The sequence below is a fragment of the Rhinatrema bivittatum genome, chromosome 19, assembly GCF_901001135.1.
Source record: "Rhinatrema bivittatum chromosome 19, aRhiBiv1.1, whole genome shotgun sequence".
Taxonomy (NCBI): domain Eukaryota; kingdom Metazoa; phylum Chordata; class Amphibia; order Gymnophiona; family Rhinatrematidae; genus Rhinatrema; species Rhinatrema bivittatum.
In genome coordinates, this window is record NC_042633.1 from 25,117,249 (window position 1) to 25,141,515 (window position 24,267).

A 24,267-nucleotide genomic window follows, 5' to 3' on the forward strand; every position below is an offset into this window, starting at 1 on the left:
GATTTGGTAAAAATAAAACAATTGAGTAATAAAAATAAAGGATTTTTTTTTTTGATAATAATATAGAGTTTATAGTAAATGATTTGATTTGCCGGTGCTTCAACGCTGATACTGCCTGAAGCCCATTGCAGGCAAGAGACAGTGGATTAAATCTATACACCTTGATTCTCTGATACCACATCTCTCTACAAAAATAAATATATAGGTCTCTCATAGATTGAATTAGTCGCTGTTTAATAGTCTGGAAATTTCCTCTATAGATAATATACTATTATTTCTTTAGGTGGAGTAAATCCGTCCCCCTCCCCCAAATTGAGGACTTTGTAGAGAGAGTAGGTTAAAAGGTTTTGTTTCCTGATTGTAATACACGTTTCATATAATTTTGTTTGTGATATACTCTTGAAATTTTCTGTTCAAGTTTATCTTGAAATTATTGTAAAACATAAATAAAAAAATTAATATATAATATGAATATTAATACAAAATTAAAATGAAATTTTACAGGTAAAAGATATTGATGTTCCTTTACACCTCTGTTTATTGGGGAGGTGGTGCACTTTTGTCTAGGTCAAAAAAGAAACCATGCCTGCTAACCAGCTACTCTGTCCTCTGATGCAGAAGTCACTGCAATCTCTACCAGCCTCCCTTAGTCCCAATAAAGATTTACAGGGCTCTCATCTCAGCCCCCTGTGGCGTATTCCCTGCAGGAGTTCCCTGTTTCTCTCTCTCTCTATAGCAGATTTCCCGTTCTGTGTCTCTCAGTCCCTCTCTCTCTCTAAGGATGTCACAGGGGTCACAAGCCATCCTGTTCTTGCAACTGTCTCAGACTCCTGTGGGTATTCCCTGCAGATTTCCCTTTCTCTGTCTCTCAGTCCCTCTCTCTCTCTAAGGATGTCACAGGGGTCAGATGCATCCTGTTCTGCACTGTCTCAGACTCCCTGTGTGCTAGAAGTGCTAGGTTTGATCTCTTCCCTACCCCCTATGTATGGCTTTCTGCTCTTGAAAGGGTGAAACATGAGCACTACTCCTAAAGGGGGATCTGGACAGGGCGATGTCCTACCTGTGTCCAACCCTGGGATGCGACTCGTATTAAACATGCGCTCGTACTGAGCGGAGCACATGGGTAAGGTGCTCTGGATCATCAGCTGTGAGAAGAGAAGAAGGGCAGAGGGACGGGGAAGGAGACAGAGAGAGGGGACAAAGGAAGGAAGGGCCAGCAAGAAAACAAATCCAGACAGAGACAGAACCAGGAAAGAAAAAAACAAAACAAAACAAAAAAAAAAAAGACAGGTAAAGATGCAGAAGGGAAGAAAGGGAGGCAAAGGGATAACGATCAGTAAGAGCAGCCTGGAAGAGATCAATCAGACCTGAAAGTTAGATCCCAGACGACTCCCCCACACACACATACAAGCAGCCCTTCACCTTGGCTTAGGAGGTCATTACCACGGCCTTTTCTTCAGGTTTGCACACTGGCAGTGGAGTTTCTTTTAAAAGCCCTCAACAGATGCTGTGATATTCTGGCGCAAGTGAAAGGAGACGAGACACCGTGACAGTTTAGCTGAAAGCATCCAGCTGTGTACTTCCTGCAAAGCCACCACGAACTGAGCGACCTCAGGCGGCCATGGAAAAAGCCCCAGAGCAAGTGAGCAAACCTTAGACAAGGGATGAGAAGGAAGGAAGAGGAAAGCTGGGTTCTTTTCAGACCCCCGGTCACCGTTCGAGCCCATTTCTGGCTCACCCAGGAAACTCACCCGTCTCCATTCCAGGGATGCGTGTGGTGTTAAAGGTTCGCTCCCACTGGGATGAACACAGCGGGATAATGGATCCAGGGACCCTGCTCTGTGCTCAGAAAGAGGGGAGGAGGCGGCACGTGAGCGAGCACCAGCCAGGGTGCCACAGGGTCAGAGAGGTTTCATGGAAGGGAGATAACAACAGAACGCAAGAGTTGATATGTGGCTCAAATTCAACCCCCCCCCCCCCCCCGCCCTCTTCACCCCCCCCCCCCCCCCCCCAGCCACACATACAACAAAAGCAGTCAGACACTACTCTTTCCATTTGCAGGGCGTCTCCTTTCCCCATGCCTCCATCTGGTACAAAGACGATCCCCTCCACCGTGCAGCATCCCACCAGATCAGCCACTCTATCTAATCTACAGGATCTCACATTGCAGGTGATAAGGAAACAATTTCTAGACAACAAGTCATGGCGTCATAGCTTTATTCCCTGGATGCTCTGCTAGTCTCATGATCACAACTTAAAATTCCTGGGTCTGCCAGGAGGATATCTGAATAAACAGCATCTCTAGGGCACAGTACTCTTTCAAAGTAAACAAGCAACGTGAGACTATTCAGAGCAATGGACATGCGGCATCCGTAACCGAATGCCCGCGCCTGTCTCCTGGTGAAGAAGAACTCTGAGCTAGTGCTAGTCCTATCTGGACTGATTTTGTGACGGTTGCTAATCACTCTCTCTGCCCCTCCTCAGCCACTTAACACAGAGGCAGCACTGCTTACCGGCTTCAGTTCCTCGCGGCTCAGCCTGCGGCGATATAGCAGGATGGCGTGCACAGTGTTGCCAGCCCGTGCAGCCTGAACGGGAGTCGGAGTAACGTACAGAAAATCCCTGGCAAGTGAAAAAGGTGCTTAGTGTACAGCAGTGAAGGGGCAAAGACTTTCATATGCATAGCCCGTACCATTATACAGCACTGAGGAGAGATGCTTAGTACATGGGGGGGGGGGGGGGGGGGGAAGGCACAAACTCTCTCACAGACCAAGGCTGAACCATTGCAAAGCACTGGGGTGAGATGCTTAGTGCATGGGGGGGGGGGGGGGGAGGGGGGGGTGGAGACTTCTGCATCCTGCTCTGTATCTGGACTCGGCTCCTAAAGAAGAGATTATTTCCATTTCTTTTTGGTCTTTAATTTCAACAAAGCAACAAACTAATAAAGCACATCTAAACGTGAAAGGAACTTTGCAGTCGTCAAAGCTGACCTAGAACGGACAGTGTGGGCTTGCTTACCTGCTGGTTGTGGGATGATCCTTGACAGAGGGGATTAACAGTTCATGGCTCATATTTCCCTAGAGCTTATCAAGATATTCTTATGGTACAAAATAAAAGTCACTCCCTTATTGTCATCCAGTACAAGGCAATGGCTCTTCTACCAAAGGGGCACAACGTCGGTCCTAGACTACCGCAAACAGACCTAGTTTTCAGGGTATCCTCAAGGAAAGGAAAACTGGTTCTTGCCTGCTAATTTGTGTTCCTGTAATACCACGGATCAGTCCAGCGATCCATCCCGTCACTGCCGAAAGACTATGGTTTTTTGCCAACTGGTGGTTCAGGTTGGTTTGCCTTTCAGGGTATTTGGGCAGCTGTTGATCACGGTTTGGGTTTTTCACATTTCGTTTTTGGGAGTGTTTTGGGCTCCAGTTTTTGGGGGATTTCCAAGCCTATAGTTTTCCCTGTTAGCCTGAAAAAGGGGTTGTGGGGGTACATCTTGGCTGGGGTACAGGTCAATACTGAGGAGACTGCAGGTGGCACTCTTATGTAGCAGTGCCTCAAGTTTTGTTTCTCCGACTCCATCTGCTGATAGGAGGCAAAACCCACTCATCTGGACTGATCTGGGTATGTTCAGGAATATCCATTAGGGATGTGCATTTGTTGCTCCATTCGTTTCATTCGTTTCGGTGCGTGTATCTGACAAATGGATAGTAGGCACGCCAAAACTAATGGCGTGTACATAAGTAGTTGGTGTGTACATACGTGCACACCATCTGATTTGGTGCACCTACTATCCATTTGTCTGATACGCACGTTATCACCAAAACAAATGGCGCAACGAATGCACATTCTTAATATCCATCAAGCATAAATGCAGGTATTTCTTTTGAGAACCACAGACTGGTACTTGGAAAAGCTGGTCAGGTTGCACTGCTGAGGACCAGGGCCATCACCCGCGGCTCCGACTAAGATCTAGACAGCAGCACTCACCATGGCGTAATAGTTGCTGTTCACCATGAGGGGACTCCGCCCTCGCAGATAGATATACTCTTCCCACCAGTCGCTTACCTGGGACAGATGGGGAGGGTGGGGGGGTGAAGGCTCTATTAGTTACAGCAGCAGTCTCAGACACACCACAGATAAGAAACTGAGGACAAAGTAAAGTGGAGAATACACAGAGAGAGAGAGGGAAAGGGGAGAGGACAGCGAGGAAAAAAGGGCGGGTGGCGGGAGAGGAGAGAAGACGCAAAATGAAGTGAATGCAGAGAAAAGCAGAATGCGGATGCAGCAGGGAAAGCCAATAAATAACAGAGTGGGTTTCATGATTTCTTACATAGTTGGATGCCCACAGAGCTTTAAGCTTCAGGTACCACTGCAGCCGTGGTGCCAGGTTCACTTCGAAGTCCTTGGCCAGGGCTGTCATCCGTTTGAATTCTTGATCATTCATCAGAGGTCTCACAGAGTCCAAGTACTAGAAAACAAGAAGCTGCATCTCAGTGGGCCCACCCCAGAGCTCGGCAGGTGCCACAGAGCCAGAACCAAAGAGCGCAGTGCTGTCAAGCACACACACCAGGGCCCAATGCTCTCTCTCTCTCTCATACACACACTCACTCACTTCATACACCACAAATCAAGCATGAAGGGGAGGAGAAAAAAATAAAAAAAGGAGCCGCAGAACATCTTTGTGGTGCACTATTAAGGCATGGCCTCAAGTGAACAGATCACTACTCACCCTGCGCATTGTGTCACTGATGGCTGGGACAGGAAGGCGAGGTAGGGATGCTTGGTAACTGTACAGCATGGGCTTCCGACCTGAGAAAATCTTCACCATAGTCTGGAGGGACAAAGCAAAATGTCAGTGCAGTGCTACAAAGAAAAGAACCAGGCCCCACTGCAGTTCACTGCTGTGACTGGGAGGATTAGCAGAAGCAGAGCCCCCCTGCCAGTCTCCCCATTAACCAGAAGGCACATACCAGCCAGATCTTGGTGGAGGCAGACATCTTTCCGTGCTGCTCGTACATCCATCCGTGGTAGGAAAGCAGCTGCTTCAGAATGTACCTCATGGTCATAATGAGAGCGAGCCAGAGCACCGTGGAGAAGAGCAGAGCACTGACAATGCTCTGCGCTTGATGGGAGAGATAGCCGCTGCAGGAGAGAGAGGAGACGGCGGGAGCGGATTACTGGCACACCGAGGAAGGGGGGGGGGGGGGGGAGAAAGCCATTCAGTCAGAGAAAAAAAAAGAGGGCTCCAGATACCTGAGAGGGAGATGCTCCTTAATCTTCCCGATCATGCCCATGGACGGGTCCACCCGGGTATACATCGTTCCTATGATGGCGATGACAACAAAGAGCCAGCTGGAGGGGCTGGCAGGGTACACCCCGGTAATAAAGCTATTCTGTGTACAAGACAAGCAGGGAGTCAGCATTATCAGAGCTCATCTCTCAGGACAGACCGACCCCGGGGGGGGGGGGGGGGGGCTACTGATGAGCTCACAATACATTTAAAACAGTGCCATCAGTTATACAACAGTTTGCACTTCTTTGGGGGGGTGGGCTGTGGCTCAAGCTTTAAAAAAAAAGTGACTTTACAGCTTCACAGGTGACATTCAGAAACATACAGCAAAAGAAAAAGCATGGAGAGCGCATGCACAGCCCCCAGTCAGGCCTTACCATCTAAAGGGAGCGTGGGAGCCACTGGAACGGTACACTCTAACCAAGCTCACCTTGATCCTGGCAAACTTCTTCTTCCAGGAGCGCAGTCCAGACAGGTAGACTTGCTTGAGGGCCTCATGGCTAAGCTGGAGGTCAATGCCATCCGGGGTGACTGTAAACTGAAAGGCCACAGCTTGGTGGGCTTCGGCCATCTTGGCACACTTTGCTCAGACCTGAGATGTTGGCACTCGACCTGAGAAAGAAATGGAGACAAATGGTGAGAAAGGGGTGTGTGTGGCGCCCGTCACGCTTACGAGAAGGCCGGGGGACTTTGGGTTTACAACGGCTGCACCTTACATCCCGCTACACAAAAAAAAAAGGATTTGCTGGGTCTAACACAAACTCTCTCTACTACTAAGCACGCTGTAAAATAATACAAAACCTGAAAAAAAAATCAAACACATTCCACACACGTGTAGTAAACCTGCCATACCACAGCAGCACGAGCACCTGGGACTGAGAAACCGATGCAGATTCCTACGTCCCCTCGGTCGCACTGACAGAACCTTCACCAAATACAGAATGAAAGACCACCAATTACAAATGCAGAGACAAAAAAGGGAGCATGCAGCCCACAGCTGGAGAACTAGAAACAGAAACACAGGAAATGGTGCTTGCACCTCCTTACTCCCTGTCAGTCAGTCATCGCCTCCCACTCCCAGCATGTCCCACCACGTCTCCCTGCTCAACAACCCTATGAACTCCCTTCTCACATCCCCATCATTCTCCCCACACCCCCTCTCCTCCACTACTGCCTGCCCAGCAACCCCAACCCTCTATCTCCCCATAACTTCCTGCCCAGCAGACTCCTAAACCCCTAAATCCCGTCTCCCCCCTCCTCTCCTGATCCTCTTTCCCCCACACCATCCATGAAATTGATTCCCTTTCTCCCCCACCCCTACCTGCCTAGCAGCCCCCGTACCCTCTCCCTCCACGCCTAGCAGCCCCCGCACCCTCTCCCTCCACGCCTAGCAGCCCCCACACCTTCTCCCCCACTCCTACTGCTTAGCAGCATCTACATTTTACCCTCCTCCTGGCTCCCAGTCCAGTTCAGGTTCTCCCTCCTTATCAGCAGCAGATGAAGGCAAGAAGCACTGGGGAGAGGAGGAAGAGGTAGCAGCAAACGTCAGCAGTGGCCCTGTGCGTGTAGAGAACTTGCCTCTCTCTCTCATATGTTCCTGTCTCTATCACGTCCGCGCCTCGTGGGGTGAAGAGAACAGCAGCAGCATCACTTCCAGGCCCAGCAGGGGAAGAGAAAGCTGGTGGGCCCACCAGGCCCAGGCGAGCAGGAGTTGGCAAGGCCTCGCTCTGAGCTGGGTGGGGGAGGAGGGGGGGGAACAGCCTTCCACTGGGCCAGGAAGAGGAGAAGGAAGCGAGAGCAGCTGCCCGTTGGGCCTGATGAAGAGGAAGTTGGCCGACTCCCGCCCAGGACCTTGCGACACCCCAATATTTCCAGACACACCTGTTGAGAACTGCTGCCTTAAACCATAGACATGGACTAATCAGATGCACAGTGAATGGGAAAGCTTCCGACGGCGAGAAGGGATTTTTAATACTTCTTACCAGTGCCACATTCAGCTCTCTCTAAAGGGCTAAGGGAAAAGTGCCCAGGACATCTGGCCCTAAGGGCCAGATGCAAGTGCTGGCGCTACGTTCCTAGCCTCCACCCCACCTGCCCCGATAAGGAGGCAAAGCCAGGCTGAACCCAAAGAAGGATCAACTGGAGAGAGAGAGAGAGAGAGAGGGAGGGGCACCTAGCAGCAACTGGACTGGCATCCAGGGCACACCAGACCAGTAAAAGAAGTGCCGGGAGGGGTAATAGAATAGGGCAGCACCAGAAAGGGTTTTTTCCCCCCCACTAATTCAAATTCGACACACCTGGGAAGCCCACGTTTTCAGCCTCTTCACATGTGCAAAACCCAGAAAGCAAACCGAACTGTTCCCTCTGTGCTTTCAGCAAACATGTTTGTGAACATGGCGTTTTTTTTCTACACTTCTCTGTCAGACATTGTACAGCTTCTCAGAAAAAAAAAAAAAAAAAAAAAAAGGACAGCGTGTACCTTGTGCCACTCTGATAACTAGCCACAGACTGTCTCTGGCCAGCCAGGACAAGAGGAAGTCCCATTAACCGTGTTTTATTGATTTGTACATTCTTATGTTCCACGGCTTCCACGCCAACCATCCAGTAAAGATTCATAACCGCGCACTGACAAACTCAATAAAATACAAACTTACAAAATGAAATTAAGAGCCCCTTTCTAAAATTACCAGTCGGTTTTCTAGCTGCGTCCCTCAAGGCACATGGTCACATTCTCTCCGAGAGAGGCCAGCGGCGCGTGGAAGAGCGGACAGGCCCTGTCATGCAGTCAGCCCTGTCCCACAAGCACCGTTTCAGAGCCGTGGCAGGCTTTTAATAAAAACACTCTCACTGCATCAGGGCGCATTCTCCTTCCTGCCCAGGCAAGCTACGCCTGTCATACTCTGGGACTGTCCTCAGATGGCCCCTGGGTTCCAGCGTCCTCGCACCCAATTAACACCGAAACCAGCATTTGTAGCAGTCCTGGGCAGAATCAGGCCAGAGACAGGGGGGGGGGGGGGGGGGGGGATAGCAGAACCTAAGGCAGACCCTGCTAGGTCAGACCAATGGTCCACCGAGCTCAGGGTTTTTATGTGGCTCTCTCCAAGACGTCAGAGGTGGAGAAACCAAAGTCCATCTGGCCAGTGAACTACTGACAGACCTGGCCCTCATAGGTGGTACTGAAAGGAGACAAGAAGCGAGAGCTGGAGAAAAATGAAGAAATAGCAAAAAATAGTAAACCAGCTCGGTGCTCACTAAAACGATAGCTGAAAACTACAGGCCGGCAGGGCACCAGTGTCCAGAAAAGTGCGAGCTGCAAGCTTTACAACTCTGCCACGCGCTGTAGGAGGAGTAAGACCCACGTGCTCTGGACTGGTCCGGTGGGGTGAGAAGGAAAGGCCGGTTAAGCTGAATGGAAAGAGGAGCGAACGATCTACCATCCGGGGCTCAGATCAAACAAATCCAATGGGTGTTTCTGATTGGGTGGCCAGAGAATGAGAGAGGATGAAGCCCTTCAGGTGAATTGCCTGGGTTTTGTTCTGAACCTGTCCCACACAGGAGGCTCGGGAACAAAATGAAAAAAAAAAAGTCTTTCAGCAGGTATTGGGGTGGCGAGGGGGGGTCCAGGCTGATGTCTGACAATAGGGGAAAGGTCCCGGGACAGTATTTACTCCTTTAGAGGGGGTCGATAGGTGGGGCTGCATATGACATTTTGTGGGGGAAGGAGGCCCTTTTACATTCCCCCCTCCCCCCTCAAACAGTGCTAATTACCCAGAAGAAAGCCGGAGAAGCAGCAGCGAGGTATCCAGCCACATAAGGCAGGGTCATTTTAGACCTACTGTGAAGGCTAACTAAACTCCTACAAGAAACAGCGCCAGAACGCCGGCTTTTATCCGGAGAAGTGCCTGAACGTTGCAAATTGCCATGTGGCCTCCCTAGTCTCCTCTGGCTGGCCCTGCTCAGCCCTCCTCTAGATCTGCTTTTGCACTCCGGTAGATTCTGTGGCTTTTGATTCCCCCCCCCCCCCCCCCGGGCCCTTCACCAACTTCTCTAGTTCTTGCTTGAGAGAACCGGATGCCCTCTGGGTCCTTCCTTCTCCGGCTGATCCTCATTCGGTTCTGAATCCTCTAACTCTGCCAGCTCTCCCCCTCCCCCTCCTCGTCTTTATCTGATAGGCGGGCTTCCTCCTGTCCCGGTTCCTTGCTTTGGGGCTTTCTGGCATTACTAGCCTCTTGCCTGTTCTTCCCTTTTAACTGACAGAACGCTTTGCATATTACCAAAACAAACTGATTCCTACTTCTCCGCTGAGCCCTGCGGGCCACCCAGCAAAGGCTCCGAAACTGTGGAGGAGTGTCTTACTCGTCCCCCCAAAAAGAGGAGGAAAGTGCTGCTCCGGGCGCTCTGCTCTTCTTGCACCCCTCCCCCCCCTTGTTTGTGCTGCATTTAGCTTCATCCCCGTCGCAGCTCCTGCGAAACGGCCCACGCCAGGTCCCGCATCTGACACACTTCCAACCCCACTCCATACCTGCTCTGGAGGAAGGGAGAATGCACAACAGGCCAAGTCAGCCTTGAGCTGTGCCTTCTCTCCTGCAGCGTGGTTTGTTTTTTTTTTTTGTTTGTTTGTTTTCAAGCTTCATAAAGGCTTAGAGCACAACAGGGCCTTTGAGCAGGAAAAGACAAATACAGGGATCTTGCCCCAGACTGCCCTGGGGGAGGAAGAGCAGCCACCCTTCTGAGTGCCGTCCTGACTCAAGCAAGGCTCCCACTGCAGAAATCAGCCCGACGTTAAGGCTGTTGCCCCAAGCGCCATCGTCCTGCTGCATCTGCTGGAGGCAGAGAACTAGTGAAGCCTTCCCTGCTGTACCAGAATATATAGGGAGGAACGCCAGGTCAGATCAGCCTGTTCTCTGCCTCCATCAGCTGGTAGGGGGACAAATCCCATTTGCCTGGATTGATCTGGGCAAGACGATGAGCAACGCAGTCATACAGGGCTTTGGCGAAGCCTTATCAGTACTGTGTTCAGTTCTGGAGAATCTCTCTCTCAAAAAGGATAAGGACAGAATGGAAGTGGTCCAGAGAAAGGCAAAAAAAAATGGTGTGGGGTCTGCATCAAAGGCCGTATCAGATGAGACTGAAGGTCCTGAACATGCATCCCCTGGAGGAGAGGAAATGCAGGGGAGATCTGATATAGACTTTTAAAGACCTGAAAGGTTTTTAAGATGCACAAGAATCAAACCTTTTCTGATGGAAAGGAACCTGTAGGACGAAAGATCGTGACATGAAACTCCAAGTGAGGGGTAGAATCAGGAACAATATCAGGAGATATTTCTTCCCAGACAGGACAGTGCCCTCCTGGAAAAGGTGGAATTCAAAGGGGTGTGGGACAAACACAGAGGATCCCTAGTGGCTAAAGGATGGAAAGAAAAAAAGAGGTAACCTGCACAGAGTGGCGTTTTCTACCCTTAAAAAAAATAAAATGATGTTACTAGATCTCGGTCTGGTGCCTCCACATCCCGGCTATGTAAGGATCCAAGAGGCAACGTGGCTGGCAGCACGCGAGAAACTGCTGCATTTTCTTTCCTGCTCTCCCAAGTTACCACTCAAGGCTTGAAGCCTGTCGTTCCGGCACGGGCCACGTCTGGACATGAAGGCACCCATTTTCCAGGTGCTTCATCAGAAGGCTGTACCGAGGGCAGCGGGAAGCACAGACAGGACTTGACGGAGAAGACATGCTGACCCGGTAATGGCTGCCAAACGACCAGCAAACTGCGGCGGCGGCATAGCTGGCAAATCACAACCCCTACCCCTCTCCTTCCACGTGATATAAAAAGGGGGCAGCAGCACCACCCTGTGTGTCAAAAGCACTACACGGCTGGGGACGTGAGACGGCCAGGAGCATGCGGATGGCCTAGAAAAGGTTGCTTATTCTGCCGTCAAAAATCCCCAAACTCCTAGCAACGTGATCGGGAATCTAGGGGAAAGGTCAGAGCAAGAGATGAGAGCCAAAGCTGCAGGGAGCTACGTAAATGCTGGCGCCCTGCCCACAGGAAGGGCACAGGGCCGACGACACTGCTCTGCGAAACCTCTGCTCTCTGTACCTGAAGCTTGATGGTCGGCACCAATGGACGAGAGGAGTCTCTGTAAGAAGCAGGGACTTCTTCTGATGGCGGCTGCTCCTTCCCTGCGCTCATGCATGTGAAGTGGGATGTTACCAAGCTACACTGCCAACGATGCCCGAGTGCTGCAGGCTATCTAAAGCAGAAGTGATCCAACCTGTTTCCAAGGCTGCCAGGACAGGTTGGACAGGTTTGCCGCTGAATTCCAAGGAATGCTGCAAAATAGTTACCAGGCAAGCACCCCCCCCCCCCCTCTTCCCTGCACAGCTAACCTCCTGGGACATCCAATTCCTTCGCAGTGATCCTCTTGAGGTGGGGCGGCTGCTTGGCGCGAACGGTCGTAAGAACATGCCATACTTGGTGTCAGACCAAAACGGTCCATCGAGCCCAGGATCCTGTTTCCCACAGTGGCCAATCAATCAAGGATCACAAGTACCTGGCAGGATCCCAAGGGGCGGAGAAGATCCCGAGAATAGGCAGCGGATTTCTTTAATTCTTAATGGACTTTTCCTCCAGGAGCTTGTCCAGCGGAGAAATTACTTAAGCCGATCATTTCGCTTTTCCTTGGTGCACACCAGTGGCTCTCAACCTTTTTTCTATTGGAACGCACCTGGCAGATCATGCTTACAGGCGGGACACGCCGAACGCTTGACCATCACGGGGCTAAATGCAAACATATGCTCTGCATCCAGAGGAACCCACCCATCCCCAAACAATGGATGCAGAGCAGAACTAGGATATTTCAAATACCACTCGCTAGATAAACAGAAACACAAACTCCCTTACTACCAGGCGCATTGTAAAAATACAAAAAGAAACCCACTCAGCACATATGTAGCAAACCCTCCATACCATTGCAACACTAATTCCAAGAACTCAAACAGCAATAGCAGCAGTGCAGCACCAATGCATGGCCTGTTGAGAATGAGAAAACGCAACGAAGATTGATACAAATCCCTACCTACTAGGAAAACACCTCACCCCAGTCACACATACAGATCAGACTGTCACCAAATACAGAATAAAAGACCACAAATTACAAATGTGGAAACCTCAAAAAGCCACACTGCATGCAGTGCAAAGCTGGAGAGCTAGAAACAGAAATACATCTCCTCCTACACTAAGCAAAGTACAAAGGCAGAGGAAATGCACCTTCCCAAAACTGACACATTATGGCTCTCGTATCCCGTCACTCCCCCTCCATGGCTCCATCATACTTCACTTTTCCCAATTACTCCCCTTTCAGTCATCCCCTCACACTCATATCCCTGCCCAGCATTCCTGACCCCCCATATCCTCTCCCCAGCTTGACTTTCCCTACCCCCCCCCTTCATCCCCCCCCCCCCATATCTCCCTGCCTGCCCAGCTATCCTGACCCCGTTTCCCTCCCTTTCCTGCTCAGCAGCCCCCACACTCCCTCTCCGTTCCACCTTCATCTTTCCAGCATCCCCAACCTCAGATCAGCAGCAGCTTCACTCCCAGACTCAGCAGGGGAAGGTAAAGCTTGCGTCCCATCAGGCCCAGAACAGCAGGAGCTGGCAAGGTCTCGCTCTGATCTAAGTGAAGGAGGAAACAGCCTCCCACTGGGCCAGAAAAAAAGAGAAGGATGAGAGAGGAGCCTCCCATCAGGCCCAATATAAGAGAAGTCAACCAACTCCCACCCGGGCTGATAAGGAGGCAGCTATCTGCTGGTCCTGCGACACACCTCCCAGGACCTCACGACACTGGTGTAGACAGATGGACTCAGGATCATTGGGTTATGTTCCCCTGCCAGCAGACGGAGACGGAGGCAGATTTCAAAGCTGACCTCACCTTAGATACACCCCTGCAGTGACCTCAGCCCTTGTATTCTCTTCAAAAACCATTATGGACATACTAATCATATTAAAATATGATTAAAAACGGATAACCATAACTTTACTCAACCAAACACTGAACCCCAGTAAGAATTTAGATGCCCTGATCTAGGGATTGGATGATGGTGTACCTGTAATCTCTTGCAATCGATATCCACTCCATGGGCGAATCCTTGGCGGGATGCCGAGTCCATCTGTCTACATTAAGGAAAATGAATTTATCAGGTAAGTAATTTCTCCATTTCCTAGCGTGTAGCAGATGGACTCAGGACCAATGGGATGTACAAAAGCTACTCCCGATCTGGGTGGGAGGCTGCCCGCGGTCAGGATAACACCGCCCTTGCAAAGGCTGCGTCCTCTCGGGCCTGAACGTCCAGGTGATAGAACCTGGAGAAGGTGTACAAGGAGGACCTCGTCACCGCTCGGCAGATAGCGACAGGAGACAGCAGTCTAACTTCCGCCCATGAGACCGCCTAAGCCCTGGTGGAATGAGCTTTAACCTGAAGGGGTAATGGCTTTCCATCCTCCACATGGGCTCCTGTGACCACCTCCTCAATCCAGCGAGCTATGGTAGCCCATGAAGCTGGTTCGCCCTGCTTCCTTACACCGTGAAGGACAAACAGGCGGTCTGTCTTTCGGACCAGTTCTGAAACTTCCAGATACCGCACCAAAAGTCTACTGACATTTAAACGACGGAGGAGGCAGCATTCTTTCGCATCCTTGTGCTTATCTAGGGATGGTAATGAAATGGACCGATTCAAATGAAACTCCGAGACTACCTTGGGCAAGAAGGATAGAATGGTACGAAGATGTAACGCTCCTGAGTCATCCAAAGGAACGGTACCCGACACGACAATGCCTGTAGTTCAGAGATACGATGTGCTGAGCATCTATATGCCAGGAACACCATTTTCAAGGCTAATAAATGCAAGAAAAGACTGCGCATGGGCCAAATGGAGGGCCCTGACAAAAATTCTAATACTAGATTAAGATTCTACAAGGGAACCGGCCACCGTAGGGGCCAGTTCAGAAAAAACCCCACATCTGGATGAGCCAACAGGCGGGTTCCGTAAACTCACTCCTGAAATAGGAGAGAGCCGCTACCTGGACCTTCAAGTAGTTAAGGATCAAACCTTTATTCAAGCCGCCCTGCAAAAATTACAAAATTAGCGGGATTTTGACCTCCCAAGGGGGGGGGGACACTGTGCTCTTTGCACCAGACCTCAAATAAATACTCTCCAGACCCGCACATACGCTAGGGACATAGAGAACTTCCGAGCATGGAGTAAGGTGGCTATTACTGCCGCAGAATATCCTCGCTTCATCAGGTGAGCCCTCTCAAGTGCCAGACCGCAAGACAGAATCAAGTTGGATCCTTGTGAAGGACCGGTCCCTGCTGTAGCAGGCCCCTGTGCGGTGGGAGGCACAGGGGAGTCTCCACCAGGAGTCTCAGCATGTCCACATACCACGGACGCCTGGGCCAATCTGGAGCTACTAGTAGGACTAATCCCCTGTGGTGTTCAATTCTGCAAATAAACCTGCCCAGCAGGGGCCACAGAGGGAAGGCATAAAGCAACTCTTCTTCCAGCCAGGTCTGAACGAGAGCGTCAATCCCCAGGGAACATTGATCTCTTCTGCGACTGAAGAATCGGGGAACCTTCGCATTGTGAGATGTGACCAGCAGGTCGATGGATGGGAGACCCCAGTGATCTACTGTCAGCTGAAAGGCTTTGGCCAACAATGCCCACTCTTCTGGATCCAGACTCTCCATGCTTAGAAAGTCTGCTCGGATGTTGTCGTTTCCTATGATGTGGGAGGCTGAGATCTGCAGATGTATTTCCACCCATTCCATAAAGAGATCTATCTCCTGTGGCACTTGCTGGCTCTTGGTTCCACCCTAGCAGTTGATGTAGGCTATGGTCGTTGCGTTGACTGATATCACACAGACTGCTTGACCCTGGAGTCTGTGGCTGAATTGTAGACACGCCAATCTGACCGCCTGGCTTCCAGGCAGTTGATGTTCCAGAGGGCGTCTTCCTCGGTCCAATGTCTCTGGGCCTTCAGTTCTTGACAGTGAGCTCGCCAGCCCCGGAGGCTCGAGTCTGTTGTGAGGACCAGCTAGTTCAGAGAGGACAGGGGTACACCCCTGCTCAAATGAGCTTCCTGTAGCCACCACTGGAGCAGAGAGCATACTCCCATTGGTAAGCGGAGGCGAATCGAATAGTCGAGACTGTGGGTTCCAACATGACAATAGCGCGCGCTGAAGTGGTCGCATGTGTGCCCTCGTCCACAACCTCCAGGGTTGCCACCATCAAACCGAGAACGTGGAGATAGCGCCACACAATCACTTGGGACATCAAATTCCTTATCCGCATGGTCGGAAGGAAGACCTTGCCCTGCTTGGTGTCAAACCAGACTCCCAGATATTCCAAGGACTGGGAGGGCTTAAGACTGCTTTTGTCCAGATTTACGATCCAACTGAGTTCCTGAAGCAAGGAGGAGGTCACCCTGATGATCACCCGGAGACTCTCTTCCACGGACTTGGCCCAGATCAATCAGTCGTCTATGTACAGGTGCGCCAGGATTCTCTCTTTTCTCAATGCTGCCTCTATTACCACCATAATCTTGGAAAATGTTCTGGGGCAGTGGCAAGGCCAAAGGGCAGTACCCGGAACTGATAATGGTGACCCAGTACTGCAAAGCGTAAGAAACACTGGTGTTCTTGATGGACTGGAATATGTCACTCCAAAACCTCCCATCATATAACCTTCAGAGACAGGGCATTCTCCACAGCAGGACCTCCTCAATGGAACTCCATCCCACCAGATCTATGACAGGAACCCTGCCTCCCAACATTCAGGAAAAGACTCAAAACGTGGCTATTTAAAAAAGCCTTTCCGGACAATGAATGAATCTTAACGCACTACTAACCAATTTCCAGTCATTACCCTTACGCAGAAAATTATAATATTGCAAATGACACAACCCTGCAATTGCCATAAATTCTGTAAATGTTTTTTGTTAAAGTTTGGTAAAATGTATTCTGTTAAATTCCTATCGCCTTTCTCTGCTCCTAGTTGTACATTTCCCTGTTTTATTGTAACTGCAATTATTTTCGCTCAGCACTTGTTATTTGTTCTTTTTTACTGTAACCTATTATCACACCCCCCTGTTTATTGTAAACCGGCATGATGTGATACTTATCACGAATGCCGGTAAAGAAAAAAAACTCAAATAAATAAATAAATAAATAAATAAATGTAGGTAGGCCTTGGATAGGTCCATGGAGGTTAAGAACTCTCCTGATTGTACGACAATTATCACAGAGCATAGGGTTTCCATGCGGAAATGATTCACTCGTAGATGTCAGTTGATGCTCTTGAGGTCCAGGATGTATCTATCTGCTGGGGACGGAGAAATACCGAAGAGCTGAGATCACTGCAGGGTGATATCAGCTTTGAAATCTGACTCCATCTCCATGTGCTGGCAGGGGAGCATAACCCATTGGTCCTGGGTCCACCCACAGCTTAATTATGCATTGAGTAAAAAAAATATTTTCTCTTATTAGTTTTATATGTATTATCCAGTAACTTCATTGTGTGTCTTTGTACTTTTTGAAAGAGTAAACAACTGATTAACGCTTACTCCTTCCATTCCACGCATTACTTTATAGACCTCTATCCTATCTCCCCTCAGCTGTCTCTTCTCCAACCTGAAGAATGCTAACCTCTTTAGCCTTCGCTCATAGGGGAATCGTTCCATCCCCTCTCTCATTTTGGTAGCCCTTCTCTGTACCTTTTCTAATTCCGCTATATCTTTCTTGAGATGTGATGATCAGAACTGAACACAGTCTGATCGCAATCTTTGGCAGCACAGCGAACTGCATAAATTGCAGGTGAAAGGGAAGAGCAGGAAGCACAGGGGTGCACGGGACTGCCTGATAATCCATCAAATACAGAAATCCTCAAACCTACTGCTGATGCCCAGAAAAAATTCAACCTTGCAGAGCAGAATGCCAATAGCAATAATACAGGCAGGAGAATGCCTAAGCTAGCTTTGAGTACAGCTAAGCATGATAAAGATGAAATACCAGAAGGGCAAATCCTAAAGCAAAACACATCCAGACGGGCAAACACCAGCAGAGACAGACAAGCAATTGGGCAGAAGCAGGACATACTGAGTACGTTTTCTATAGTGCATCCAACTGCCAAGTTACATATGTTAATTTGAAACACACAAAAATTCTGATTTTCCAACATAAGATACGCACATAAAGTGAGTTAAACTTACATGTGCAACTTTATATGTAGCAAAGCATCAATAGCATGCTGTTTTAAGTGCATAATTTAGCAAAATTAAAATTACACACATAAATCCATAGTGTGACTACAACTCTCTTCTGCCCTTACTCCGCAGCAGCTAAACTTGTGCACACCATTAACGGACAGGCGTCTAATTTGGTGGCTGTAAATCCCTTTACAATTTACACGCTTACCTCCTCTTTTCACATGTACAAGACCCTAAAATACTTTTGAAAAACTGACTCCTTGATAGATATAGCCCAGAGAGACCATGGCACTAAAGGAAAATTGGCTCTTACCTGCTGATTTTCGTTCCTGTAGTACCACAGATCAGGCCAGACGCCTGGGTTTTGCCTCCCTTCCAGCAGATGGAAACTGAGAGAGTTTCGCTGACACTGGCATATAAAGCTGGTGAGCCGCCTGCAGTCCCTCAGTACCGACCTGTACCCAAGCCAAGATACCACTGAACCTAAAATTAATATATCCCCACATAACACGTGGAAAACCCCCTAATGGGAACGGACCTTTCCAAGGTTAACCACAGAAGAGGTAGCGGGAACAAAGGTCGGTTTGAGACAGGCACGTGGCACCTCCCCACACGCTGAGCACTGGCTGCCGAGCGGCATGGCTCCCGCCGGGACGCTCGCACGCAGCTTGGACGCAGCTTCAAGGATGCTTGCCGGGCCGCCTGCGATCTGTCCCGCGGAATGAACACGACGTTACAAGAAAAGAAAAGAAACTTTTTTCTTTTTTTAAAGCGTTCAAACTTTAGAGCACTTCCTGAAGCCGGGCAACAGGCACTGGGCATCCTCCTGGGGGGGGGGGGGGGGGGGGGGGGGGGGGGAGAGAGCTGGCACCACCAGTTTTCCACCCCCGATGGCGAAAAGGACCAAGCCAAAAAGTGTCTCCAACCCCAGCTCGTCCACATCAAAACCAGAAGGGATACATAAGAAACATAACAACATGCCAGACTGGGTCAGACCAAGGGTCCATCAAGCCCAGCATCCTGTTTCCAACAGAGGCCAATCCAGGCCATAAGAACCTGGCAAGTACCCAAAAACTAAGTCTATCCCATGCTACTGATGCCAGTAATAGCAGTAACTATTTTCTAAGTTAGCGATTAATAGCAGTTAATGGACTTCTCCTCCAAGAATTTATCCAAACCATTTTTAAACCCAGCTGCACTAACCACATCCTCTGGCAACAAATTCCAGAACATAATTGTGCGTTGAGTGAAAAAGAATTTTCTCCGATTAGTTTTAAATGTGCTACATGCTAACTTCATGGATGGCCCCACCAGGACCTGTCAAGCTTCTGGGAGGAACTCTTCTCGCCTAATTTATTTATTTATTTATTTATTTTTAATTTTTATAGACCGAAGTTCTTGTAGGAACTACAAATCAATCCGGTTTACATACAACTTTTAAATGCCCAAAAAGAGTAGTGGGCTTTACATAGAACAGTTGAACAATAAAACAGGTAACAATAGAACTAACAATAAATTATGGAACAAATAGAATAGATAACCAATTAAACATGTTTAACCAATTAAACATAGTAATGTAGTGATAAATATTATATATAAAAAAATTCCTAACTAATTCCTAACTAATTCCTAACTATACTTTTTCTTTTTTAAACTAATTTTCAGACTGCAGGTTTTGTACCACCTTCCATCTGCTGGAGACAGAGGAATACTGAGGGACTGCAGGCGGCACACGTGGTTATATGCCAGTGTCAGTGAAACTTGCTCTGTCTCAATCTGCTGGAAGGCAGGCAAAACCCAGGAGTCTGGACTGATCTGGGTACGTGCAGGGAAAGAACTGGCTGCCTGATCCCAGAAGTGTTCTCCCAGCTTAATTAACAGAGTCTGGGCCCAAATACCCTTCCCTTACGACAGAAGGTGCCTCTGGGTTTCAGCACCATTCCTCTGCAATGCTGTGAGGGCAGACACCGCTGCTCTCTATACACCCCCCCCCTCCCCTCCCAGCGCTGCAAGGGAGAGGCCAAGTTTTGCAATACCTCTGAACAGGTCCAACATGTTTAGGACAACGCAGCGAACGCCTTGGCTGGAGCAACACTAAAAGCAGGGAATGAGGGTAAAAGGCACAGGTGAGGAGAGAGTTCTGGCATCCCAGTCCCAGCAGGGAGCGGGCACTGCAGCTGCTGGGAGAGCTAGGAGTAATGCAGCCCCTTCAGTGCTATTTAATGGCGTCTTCCTGACCGGACGTTTCATCCAAGAAATCTCATTCAAAATGCAAACACAACGTCAGGCAGCAATTGGATACAGACGGACATCTGGAGGCACTTATTTGGGGAAAGTCCACTCCGCCCTGGGACACAGCCCACTCAAACTTTGCACCTGCTCTTTGTGCAAGGAAAGTAACCCCTGTAAGGTTGAAAATGTAACCTGCGGGTGCTGTTATCCAGCCTGACCGAAATGTGTGCTGGGAACACCTCCTCTAAATGTGGAACGACGCACATAACCTGTGGCCATGCTGAGGGAAGGCAAGCTTCAGATCACTATTTACCTGCATGCATAGCTTTAAAAACTGTGAATAAAGGGCTTTCCCCTTCCCCTCACATTCTCCACTATAAGTCCTCCTCCTTCCTTTGCTCTCTCCCCTTCCCTTGCCTTACCCTCTCACGTCCTCCACTGTGCTGTTCTCCCTGCTTACATCCTTCGTTGAAAGGTCCACAGTATAACATGTTTGGGGGTGACACCAGTGGCCCTCTTACATCATCTCCCCCGAGCATAGTGGCTACATGATAAATCTGTGTCTCGGGAGTTCTTCCATCTTGCCCTCCCCACTGTGGAAATCTAACCACAGTGGCCTCACACAGAAAGAGCCCTAGATGTCTTGGCATCCCCGAGCAAGCATGGATAACAGCTGCAAACCTGGTTCTTAGAAAGGCAACATCCTTTCTGGGAATAAAATGCTTGGCGAGTTCCTTGATGGGTAACTAGAAAGTTAATCTGTGAAAAGAATGAACCAACCTTGAACAAACAATTCTTCTGGCTCTTTGCTGGTGCAGGGTTGAGGGGTTGGCTGCTTTTCAATACAATAATCAGCTACAAAAAAGAAAAATAGGTAGTGTAAGAGAACAATCTTACAGACAGGCCATTACAATGAAAGATATTCCACCCCATTATGTGGGTAAAAGGGAAAGGCCCAAACAGGGGGCAGGAATCATAAATCACAGTCACACTTCGCCATGTGACTAGCAAAAGGAACCCTAAGCTACATATGGCTCTTTTAAAAAGAAATTGTATGCAACATGTGGCTCTCTAGGCAACCATATCCCTCCGAGCTGCCAAACATCACTGGGGAAGGTGCCCCTGTTACATTCACCAAGGTTACTCGTGACTTGGGATTTTTAATTGATCCCAGTTTCAGTCTCAAGCCACAACTCCGAGCAGTTATAAAAAAAAAATTTTTTTTAAATCTTTTTTTAAACTTTGAGCCCTTTGTCCTTTAAAACATCTCTTGCCTATGATTTTATTACTGTGGTCCAGGCGATAATCTTAACCACGCTCAACGACCACAGCTCTCTTTACAGTGGGCTCCCAACGAAGCTGATAAGGGCCCTTCAATTGCTGCACAACGCAGCAGCGCAGCTCATCGGGGTCCTGTTCCATATTACCCCTGTGCTCCGGCAACTCCCCTGGCTTCCCATTCCGTATAGGATCCAGTTTACATTGGGGACTTCCAGCAGGTGCCCCTGCTTACTCGGCCGATAAGCTAGTGAAGTATCTCCCTACTTTGTGGGATGCATTACCTGCAGAACGCAGGCAAATTAATGACTACAAGTGCTTTAGGGAAAAGTTAAAAGCACACTACTTTCAGCTGGCATTTCCTTGAATTTTTATGTGCAGTTTTCACTTATGCTTGTTTGCATAATGCTTATGTTATTACTGATATTGTGCTTGTTTTTATCATGTTTATTGTATTTGATATTAAGTTTTATTCAATATTGTAAACTGCCTAGCACGGTTTTTCTGTAATAAGCGGTATATTAAAAAATTATAAACAAACATAATGGGGTCAGTATTCAAAGCCATTTACACAGATAACTTGTGAGTTATCCGTTTAAATGGCTAGTTTTTAATATTCCCGTTTCTTATCCGGCTAGAAGACAGCTGGATAAGTCTGTATCCGGCTCAGAACTAGCCGAATAAGAAAGGAGCAGGTTGAGGACGTTCCAGGAAAGAGGCAGAGTTAGACAAAGAACTTAATCGTCTATTTCCGATATTAGGAGTTAGGCTGATAGGTTATCTGCTTATACACAGACATGCCCGAGAGCAGGTCTAAAGTTATCCGGGAACATGTTCCCGGATAGCTTTAGTCTTAACTGGTTATATTCAAAAAGTTATTCAGCTAATTATAGCTAGATAACTTTATAACTGGTTATATTCACAATCTGCCCGGTTAGGTTGAAAGCTATCCGGCTACAGTTAGCTAGATAACTTTCATCAGGGATATTCAGTAAGACATTTATCCTATTGACTATCCAGGGCAAGTTATACAACTAATTTATAGCTGGATAATTTACCTGCGCAACATCTTGCTGAGGAACTGGATTCAGACAACAGCCCACACTGGGCCCTGACTTTTACAGTTCAGGGTACTGATACGCAGACATTAGGGAAACCAAGTCCAAAAGCAAAGCACATTCAAGCAGCATTGACTGAATTAAGGCTGCTCAGCCCATAACAACGTTGCTAGTAGAACAGCAGTTACTGCAATAAGAAACTTGCTGGGACTAGATGGACCATTTAGTCTTTTTTCTGCCGTCATTACTATGTTATCTTTACAATTTTCAAACAGTGACTACAGCACCAAAAACACTACCTGACCAAAATCGGTGGCCAATTAATTTCATGGTTGCCAGCAGTCAAGTTATCACTAGATTTCTGCTCCCTAAAGAGATGGGTAAAAAGTGAAAACACTGTGTGACAGTAGTTTATAGTACATAAAGACTGCTGCTCAATAAGAGCCTTCTGTGGTGATTGTGGAGATGAACTGTGCATTACTATGGTCCTTGCTACAACTGAACCAGCTTCCTGCCATTGCAATTTCTGCAGCAACATGCATGTGATCAGGGCCACTGTGTACCTTGAAGATGGTGCAGTACACAGATCTCAAAAGCACATGTGTACATGCATGAGAATAAACATAAGAAGCAAGCAACTACAGCTACTAAGCCAAACTAGGAGAGAACGCAAGCTATTCTGACTTGCCCTGTTCCTGTGACCTAGGTGAGCAGAACAGCATGCCACCATGGGGCTGCTGTCTGCACCCTTACCATCTTCCCATACAGACATGTTCATCAAGAATCCCAAGCACTGCTAGGGTGATTGGATGTACTCCCCTATTCCTGCAAAGGCTTCTTTCTCCCACAAGGAAAGGTCAGACAAAAAAAAAAAGGCATTCTCCATTTTACCTCTGGAGACTAGACTTCAAATTTTGCTTACTTTACCAGAAAGGAGTCTCAGAACACAAATCCTGTTTTGTTTATGCACACCAGTGTTCCTTTTCCCTGTTCATTAAGATGACGTACTTAGTCAACATACTATAATTTTAGACCACTGTTGACAGTGTTCCTTACACATTAGTAACAAAAATGGCACTGATCATTCTTTTTTAAGGAGGCCTTTGTGCTAAGCAAGGCATTAATTACAGAAAGCCTCTATCCAGTTAGATGCCAGCCTCTCACCACAGCACTATTAATCGGAGTCCTAGGGGAGCTCACTCATGACCTTCCATTTAAAAGTATTCAGGGAAAGTCGCGGCTTTAAGGCTGCTAATTGGCAAAGTGCACGCAGTCCTTGTCGAAAGAGGTCCTGAGCCTGCCAAAGGCAGCTCTCTCTTCACGCAAGTACGCAGAGATAATACAGCCGCCCCGCAGTGACATTATCTTCACTGGGTCAGTAATGAGTCCAGCACCCCCCCCAATCTAATTCAAAGATACACGCACCCACTGGCTCGGCAATCTATGATCAGACATACTGTAAACTATTTAGGGTACCTAGCACAATATCTCTACCTTGCACCAGAGGGAGGAAGACAGCAGCACTCCTGTGCAGAGAGACCTGAAGAGGAGGAAGGGACAATCCCCACTTTCCACCCAGCTCTCGAATGAGCCTCCCTCCTTCCTACCTGTAGCATCCAGACAACTCCAATCATCAAGGAAAGATCCCTGCCCCCTCAACTAGAACAGAGGTCCTTCCCCACTCCCACAACCAGACCAGACCAGGGTTCAACCCCTTCCTCCCGAACCAGAACCGCCCCTTCCCCAGAGACAGACCAGAGCCCATCCCCTTCCTCCAAAACTAGAACCGGGCCCCTCCCCATCCCAAGGCCCCTCCCTCAAAACAGGCCCGGACTCACCTGGAAGACCGGCAGAGATAGCAGTCCCGGGCTCAGACTCGGCCGGCTCTGCCCGCCCCCATGGACCGCTGTCTTCTAGCCCGGCGGAACTCCCCCTCGGGGAGGAGTCTCGGCCTGCCTCACGCGCCGGTAACCCACACCGCCACCAGTAACACCCGCGCGCCCGCCCACGCCCGCCGCACATGCGCAGAGCGCTGATTACGTTTTTCCGCCTCCCTGCGTTGCGCGCCGCCTCAGCCACGAGGTCCCTGGCGCCGGAAACAAGTCCCCAGGCGAGCCTCCGCCCCAGCCCCCGGCACGTGACCAGGACGC

The 24,267-nt window shown here is 48.9% G+C and overlaps 1 protein-coding gene across 1 annotated transcript; it reads right to left on the reverse strand.

Annotated features, from left to right (window-relative positions):
- Positions 1–1,259: 1,259 nt before the first annotated feature.
- Positions 1,260–24,050, reverse strand: LOC115080999 (carnitine O-palmitoyltransferase 1, liver isoform-like). The gene is made up of 10 exons (XM_029585502.1): positions 23,956–24,050; positions 20,562–20,636; positions 5,724–5,905; positions 5,257–5,396; positions 4,974–5,145; positions 4,733–4,834; positions 4,334–4,471; positions 3,991–4,068; positions 2,514–2,621; positions 1,260–1,839 (listed from the first exon to the last, which is right to left on the reverse strand). The coding sequence occupies exons 3-10, from the start codon at positions 5,862–5,864 to the stop codon at positions 1,735–1,737; spliced, it is 984 nt and encodes a 327-aa protein (XP_029441362.1). The 5' UTR covers positions 5,865–5,905; positions 20,562–20,636; positions 23,956–24,050; the 3' UTR covers positions 1,260–1,734.
- Between the last annotated feature and the right edge of the window lie 217 nt (positions 24,051–24,267).

Coding starts and splice junctions, on each gene's coding strand:
- LOC115080999 (XM_029585502.1), bottom strand. CDS start 5,864: ATGGCCGAAGCCCACCAAGCTGTGGCCTTTCAGTTTACAGTCACCCCG. Junction 5,146..5,256: donor AAGGAGCATCTCCCTCTCAG/GTATCTGGAGCC, acceptor TCTCTCCTGCAG/CGGCTATCTCTCCCATCAAG. Junction 2,622..3,990: donor ACAGCAACTATTACGCCATG/GTGAGTGCTGCT, acceptor TCACTTGCCAGG/GATTTTCTGTACGTTACTCC.